Source organism: Asparagus officinalis, chromosome 7 (assembly GCF_001876935.1).
Source record: "Asparagus officinalis chromosome 7, Aspof.V1, whole genome shotgun sequence".
Taxonomy (NCBI): domain Eukaryota; kingdom Viridiplantae; phylum Streptophyta; class Magnoliopsida; order Asparagales; family Asparagaceae; genus Asparagus; species Asparagus officinalis.
The window spans coordinates 118,166,564-118,174,523 of NC_033800.1; the positions used below are offsets into that span (position 1 = coordinate 118,166,564).

Here is a 7,960-nt window from a genome sequence, read left to right on the forward strand (position 1 = left end):
ATCAAGCTTTGAGCTCGCTTGAATGAAGCAGACTTGCCTACATAGTCAGACCTATAGACGACATGCCCTATCGACACTTTCCCCAGCCACTTCCGTGAGTAACCGGCACTTCAGGTTAAGTCATAGCATTTAAACAATACGGCCCAGCGTAATTACAACCTGACGGTTGTAAATAACTTAAACCAATGCCTCGAATCAAGCTTTGAGCTCGCTTGAATGAAGCAGACTTGCCTACATAGTCAGACCTATAGACGACATGCCCTATCGACACTTTCCCCAGCCACTTCCGTGAGTAACCGGCACTTCAGGTTAAGTCATAGCATTTAAACAATACGGCCCAGCGTAATTACAACCTGACGGTTGTAAATAACTTAAACCAATGCCTCGAACAACTAAGGTTAGAGAATGAATCTTATCGTTAAGCCTAAGGAAGACTTCTCGACAACTCATCGTACCGAGGAGAATAGTACGGATAGCCCGATTCAAACGGTAATCGGTAAAGGCCCATCATACCCATTAATAGCTGGGGGTTTGCTAAAAATCCTAAAGGTCGATCAACAAGAGGGAGGTACACGCATGAGATGTAAAAAAAGTAGTGGAGGGACAACAAAAGCATAATTCCATTCATAACTAACTTTAAGACAATACATTTGAACAAAGTTATGATAAATAAAGTCATAACAAAATAAAAAAGGTCTCAAACATCAATCCACTACATCGAACCTAGTCCAACTCGCTGAAAGAGGCGAGTTCAGCTTTCATCGCAGCTATTCTTCGCCCGATCCACTTGGACTTGACCCTCCGCCTCCCTTCGGATCTTGGCCTCGAAAGAAGCAGCAACGACAGAGTCTCCTTGATGAAGCACCTGAAGGGCCCACGTCTCCCTTCCAATGGCGCCATGAACGTCCGCGCTTTCAAGCTGCAATCCTTTCAGAGTCACCTGTTTCTCCATGAGCTGGGCCTTCATTCGGGCGATGATGGCGACTGAAGCATCAACTACCTACAATGAGCGTTGTCGTTCAAGCAAGTACGTGATGAGAGCCCCTTTGTCTGACAGGTCCCTCTCTCGAGTCTCCCGCTCCTGGGCCCCTCTAGTTCGAGTCTGAGCCGTAAGCCACTCCATATCTGGTCTTGAGTCCACACATAACAAGACTTCCAAGCATGTCAGACGTAGCTCGAAGCCGAGAAGTTTGACCAGATAACATGAAGCCTCTCGAGCCTCACCTAAACACTTGAGATCAGCTACGCAGTTCATGAAGAAAGGTTTAAAATCTGCATAGGTGCCCCAAACGAGGCTAGCGATGGAGACTGCTTGCTTCATAGCATTCTCTATTTGCTTGAGGAGGCCCTGTGTAGATCTAGGGCTCGGGGAGATAGGTCCCTGGACAGTGGAAATCATAGCGATAGGCTGGATCAAAGGAGCAACCCTTTCATCATTAGGAGGAGGCTGAGAGAAGGACTACGGAGCAGAAACAAGGGTGTGTTCTTCCCCCTCGTTATCGGAGAGGATGATGGGTTCAGGTTGGACAACCTCCTTCTTCCCCTTCGACGCACACATCTTCACTCTCGGATCAATCACGAACTTGGGAAGCCTGAACTTTCTCTGGAAAAGCTTGAGAGAGAATTCACAAGTATAGTAATCTCCCTACAATGGAGATGAATGACATATACATGAAATCTCAATGGTCGAGATTCGACAGCTCCGCGAAGCAGACAGTTTCAATTCGGCAATTCAAATCGAGCGCCCAAGAATAAGACAGTACGTTTGGAATTCCGCATGAAATAGCCATTATCCAACAGTCCATGTATGAGCTCTTGTTGAATCGACGATTGAGATCGAAAGCGCCATCAGATCCGCATCTCGAAGTAAGCGCGCGAAGACGAGGCGTCGTCTCGACCGACAAGCGTGCGAACTTACCCTAAGGACATGCGACCGACCCTCATGAGCTCAAATCTCGCCAGGAGGGACCCAACTCGAACGACTCCAATCTTGCTTATCGGCACCTGCACAGCTTGAGCCTGTCCAAATGGCTCGACCCAACCGAAGGAATCAAATTCGCTTGAACTTATGAAACGATGTTCACTTTCATTCAAAGTGTCCAGACCATATATTCGACGTGATTTAGGTCTGAAAACTTTGAAGGGGTCTTATAGGATATAAAAATTGCCTTGACTACAGTAGGGTCTAAAAACTCGCCTGTACACTTGACTCGCTTGCACGAGTCAAATCCACTTTAGATTTGAGTTCGCCAGAGGAAGGAAGCTTGCCCGTGGGCTTGACTCGCCAACACAAGTCAAGACTACACGATCGCTGAGCTCGCCTACATGTCCGGGCAATCCACTAGACGATCAGCAAGTCGCCTGTACACTTGACTCGCCTGCACGAGTCAAGTTTCCTCAAGAGCTGATCCCGTTCGCATGGTCATGTGATCAACAAGCTCGCCGGACCCGAGTACCTGATGGCTATGTTATCGCGTACAGGGATGGGCCTTCCCATCTCCCGCAACGTGAAGGGGAGGAGTATAGTGCTCCGAGCCCATCAAGCAGCCGCTCACAGTACAAGTGACCAGTCAAATCCACGTAGTTGCCCACATACTTAACTTGCCTGCACGGGTTAAGTTCTTTTAATCGCCAAGTACGCCTGCATCGCCAGACGATCAGAGGCTCGCCTGCATACTTAATTCACCCGCACGAGTCAAGTTTGTCCAAGTGGCTGAGAGTCGCCTGCACGTTCAAGCAACCAGCCAAGCAATCAACAAATTCACCAGATTTGTTAGAGTACCTAGCAGTTGCGCTATCACATACAGGGATGGGCCTTCCCATCTCCAGTGACGTGAAAAGGAGGAGTACAGTGCTCCGAGCCCATCAAGCAGCCACTCACAGTACAAGTGAGAGACATGGCATCTCTCAACAGTACATGGTCACGTCCCATGGTTCAAGGAAGCGGCCACGTCATCTCTCTCCTATTTAAGGGCCTCTCCTGACTACAGGAAAGGGGTTCGCAGTTTATTAATTGATTCAATCAGTTAACCGGACCATTAGCTCTCAACTCCTGACGGAGTTGACGACTGGCTCTTTGCATTGATCCTGCACTGTAGCGGCTCCCTCTAGCTTTCAGCCTTAATTTCTATTGAGCTCGAAGGTCCAAACTCGATCAACACGAGTTTCTACTATACAGTAAAGCTCAACTGCAACTTTGTTTGAATCGTCCAAAGGAAGCAAACTCGGCGCGAGAACTAAGCGAGGCGTCTTATCACTACCAAAGACCCAACGTTAAACAAGGAGGACATTCCCTCCGCTTTTGTTATAAATTTGATTCATTAGTTTGTAATAAGTTATTCTTATCAATACAAACAAAATCCCCATTTCGGAAAATCAAATTTCTACACATACACTTCTTTCTTTTCAACACCGGGTTCATCTTTGCCCCAAGAGAAGACACAAAAATCTACGTATTCAACATCATAGCATCTAAATCTATGATTTTCATGCTTATGGGACTTTATCTCGATCCCTTATTAGAGATAAGTCTACGTCTAACACACATTATCGGATAGCCTATTCCCGTGATAATGGCAAAGTCTACGTATTCAACATCGCAACATCTAAATCTATACTTTTCATGCATAGGGGATTTTATCTCGATCCCTTATTAGAGATAAGTCTACGTCTAACATACGTTGTCGGGTAGTCTATTCCCATAAAAATAATGAAGTCTATGTATTCAATATCGTAGCTCCTAAATCTATGCCTTTCATGTACATGAGACTTTATCTCGATCCCTTATTAGAGATAAGTCTACGTCTAACACTTGTACCGGGTGGTCTTTTCCAATAAAAATGACGAAGTCTACGTATTCGATATCATAGCATCAAGTCTAAGAGAATTTATTCTTTTAGCACAATGTTACTTGTGGAACAGAGTTAGACAATCTGCATGCTAGTCTGACTCAAACGGTAGTCAATAAAGGCACATCAAATCCATTGATGGCTGAGGGTTTGCCAAAAATCCTATGAGTATTATGTTTATTTATTCCAAACAGAATGAGTAATCATAATAGAGTTCGAACTCAAAGAAGTGGGTGGATGGAGTCTCAAAAGGCTGCAACTTCAAAAAACCCCGACCCGACTACCACTTATTTGAGCGAGACAGCCGACACTGTCTCGCATATGCGAGACAATATAATCTATCTCGCACAAAGAGCCTCTCCATTGTGTATCCAATGCATATTTCTAGCCTATCTCCGGTGTGCCTACAATACTCTGATGAGTGTACAAGTATAAACTGCTTATCTATGAACCTCTGACTAGTATATGAGGTTAAACTACTCCCTACACTCCGATGAGTATATGAATATAAACTGCTCCTCCGTGAACCTTGTAAGTATCAAAAATTACCTATACGTTCAGAATATAGCTCGAGACGACAAGGTATAAAAATAACAAAGCGGCGAATCGCTGATGACATGGCAACAAGTCTGCACGCTCATCAGCCAGCTCCAAGTAGCATGCACGGTCGAGTCACAGCAGCTCCCAAGCCAACGAAAACGGCCATAAAGCAAATCGATGCAATCACGAACAAGTCAACCGAAATGCACTAAATACGTTGCCTAACGAGGCGGGGGGGGGGACAAAACAATTCACACCCGAATGACAACCGAAAAAAAGCCCCTGTGGCCGAGTCACATCAAAACGGCCGGCCAAAGCCAGAGTGCGCCTCGGCATCTAAAGCGCCCGAGCCACCAAATGGTGGCTCTGCACCTATGCGAGCCACAATTGCTTCTCTTGCGTGGGGCTCGGCCCATGAGCACTGGCAGCCACCATATTGGTGGCTCGCCCAACGCCACCACCAAACGGTGGCTTGCACAGTGCCAATCCACCGTGAGGTAGCTTGCTCTTAGAAACTCCCAATACGTATTTTTGATAGTTTTCAGGATTCTTTCATTTCAGAATCTCCTCAACTGCTTTGAAGCTATCCTTAAACATGGTTAAGCAGTTATTGAATGCGGATGAGGTCAGATCATCAACTCTTATCAGAAAACGCTACAACAAAAGTCTAAAAATACAAGCCTAGGGTCTTCATTTAAAAGGATTTGAAATAAGAGGGCGAGGTACTACCAAATTGAAGAGTGGAGGACGATTTTCAGAGGAGGGCTAGCAGATCTTGGTGAACTACAACATTAAGAGGGAGATATTCGAAGGATCTGAGGCCCGTTTCACCTTTCCTCCGGATCAAACTTGGTTTTGATCTCGAGAAGAGTCGTAATCTCGCTTGGTCGATATTATCACTTCTGCGATTACTTCCTTTGTGAAGTAAGAGCTTTTAACAATCACTCTATCCACCGGATCTGATCCGTGACGGTCTACGGACTAACGCGTCCCTAGCACAGACAAAGATCCCACGCGAAGCAACGGGTGATAAACGTCTGTTGCGTGTATTTTAATGAGATTGTATTTGTTTATTGTTTTCATTGTGTAAGAAGATCTTATAAAAAGATTGACTTTTCTCTTTTTTTGATTTTGTAATCGATAAACGATTGTAACAGATTCAATAACAATGAAGATATCGATTTCCGACGCAAACTCGCTGGCGACCACAGTGGGAGCCAATAGTCTCCTATCGAGACTATCATATCGCAACCGAAGATCAAGATCCTGCTTGATTCAGCGGTTGAGTACGAGTTCTACGAAGCTAAGTTCGAGGAATATTTCTCCTCGTCTTTATCAAAATCCTCCTCTCCCTGCAAATGCGGAAAGATATTGTCTTTGAAGGAGGCATACTCACTGACGAAGGCTACAAGTGACTCCTCTCCAATCAAGGAGTTATCCAATCAAAGTATGCCAACTCTGATGAAGAGAGCTTGTTAGAGGCGACGCTAATGCCAAGCTCGTCAAATCGCCAAGGCATTGAAATAAGTCGACGGGGTTTGATATTACACAAACTTGGAGTTCAGGAGGCGTCAAGCAACCGAATCACTTCAACAGCGTGTGGCTGACAAATCCTCCAAGCCATCGATGGAAGAATGATTCCTTGTCAAAAGGAATCATTTAACCTGGAAGGAGGTTATCCAAAGGCGTCGTGCACGTGCCGCACATGCTCGTACCCTTTTATAAAAGGCACAAGGCATGAAGAAGAAGAGGTGGCCAAAAAATCACCAAGACCATGCCAAGTCTGGAGGCCAAAGTCCAAAACTACATCAAAAACAACTCTGATAGCGACCGAAAAGATCAGAAGTCCCGAGCCACTTCAGGGTGACTCGCGCCAAGCCCGAGTCGAGTCCCGCGCCTAATTCGCCTCCTGTAGCCGTTTCTCTGCTTCCGTCAAACCTCGTTCCTAATCTAGTTGATCCCGTACCTCTAGAGAAGTCTCACGACAGCGTTGACCTATCAAAATTCAAGGTTACGACGGCGGACCATCTTGGTCCTTCGCACAAAGATCGAGGCAAAGCTCCAGTGAACAAAATCCGAGTAGTTTATCAGGCTAGGGGTCGTACAAACACTTCTGTCAAACTAAAGGCCGCGCAAAGGTGTCCTGCTGCCTCCAAACAAACTGGGCACCTCATTGTACATGTTCGTGCGCTGTGTCACACCCCAATTCCCAAAATACCCGAGAATCAGAACGTGAATAAGCTCGCGACATATTAGATCAAGGAGAATAAATAAAAATAAATATTTCTCCTCAACCTAATACGCTAAGCGTCAAAAACATAAAGTGAATGCACAGGTCCCCGATCACAGTTAACAAGAACATAATGAACAACACAGAATAAAATAATACATATCAAAAATGAATATCATCCAAGACATAATATTCGGGTCAAGCATGCCCTTATTACAAAACTAAACAAATGAATACTGAAGAGATACAAAATACATTGTTTAACAAAATAGAAGGGAAAAAACTACAGAACAACTAGGTTCATCAAATAATATGAGATACTAAACTTCGGCCTATTCTTCAACTCTATCTGCAATGCACTTCTGCTGAGAATATCCTGGTTCTGGAACATCTCCAAGCTGGACCTGTTATTCCTCTAAGTGTGATGTACACCAGAGAAAACAGGTGTATGTCAACGTGCATGGCACACGACAAGATCCCACAAAACAAAAGAACATACGAAAACCCAAGCGGACAACGATACGATAATAGAAATGATAAGAGGACGTGCAATTGGAAATTCAACAAAATCAATCAAGTAACAAGTCAATCATGTAGCTAGCAACCAGAAATCATCCAAGTAACAAGGTCATACAAATAGATGAAATTAATACTTAAAAATCTACAACAAGAGACGTAGTACGTCGAGTGAAATAATCCAAACAAGGAAACCCTCATGTGACCACATGTCTCAAATTATAGATAATTAAATATTAACCACGATCTATGTATGAAAAGAAATACAACTAGCCTACATCTCACAAGAATCCATAATCACCTTAAGTAATAAGGTCATTTAACTAGCTATTCTACAATAGGTCACTGGTCCACATCTCACACAGAGTCAACGTTCATATTATCGGATACTGACTATTCACAAATCCTCTACATGCATCCAAACCCGTAAAACAGTTCGGTGAGAGGACTACATGTAATCCGATTTCGGCCTGGTTCGAACTCAAGCAAAACTCGGGTGACGAAACAATTTCACTGACCAAGTGCGAAACATTTCACTTGGTGTGAGTCTGGAAGATACATCAACAGCCTTATCCGATCACATAAACACAGACTTCCCCATTGTAGGCGTATAAAACTGCTTATAGGTCCCTTAACACAGCTCGGCACGGTGATTCGACAAACCAACGAACCATCGGGCGATATATCCAAGCATGATTGTTAGACCACAACACCAAAGCGGATTTACTGCCAAATCAGGATCCGGACTGCCAAATCAGAGTCCAGATCAACAAATCGAGTTCGAATGAAGCGCAAAACCAGAAAACGGCAAAACCAAACACAGCCA

General features: G+C 44.5%; 1 protein-coding gene across 1 annotated transcript in view; it reads right to left on the reverse strand.

Annotated features, from left to right (window-relative positions):
• Window positions 1–2,823, reverse strand: part of LOC109847680 (probable 2-oxoglutarate-dependent dioxygenase AOP1) — a 46,482-nt gene extending 43,659 nt beyond the window's left edge. The window contains exons 1-3 of the mRNA XM_020416911.1: window positions 2,725–2,823; window positions 1,532–1,645; window positions 866–1,000 (exon numbers count right to left, since the gene is read on the reverse strand). Coding sequence (XP_020272500.1) covers window positions 866–1,000; window positions 1,532–1,645; window positions 2,725–2,823 — 348 coding nt within the window. The remainder of the gene's footprint in view (window positions 1–865; window positions 1,001–1,531; window positions 1,646–2,724) is intronic.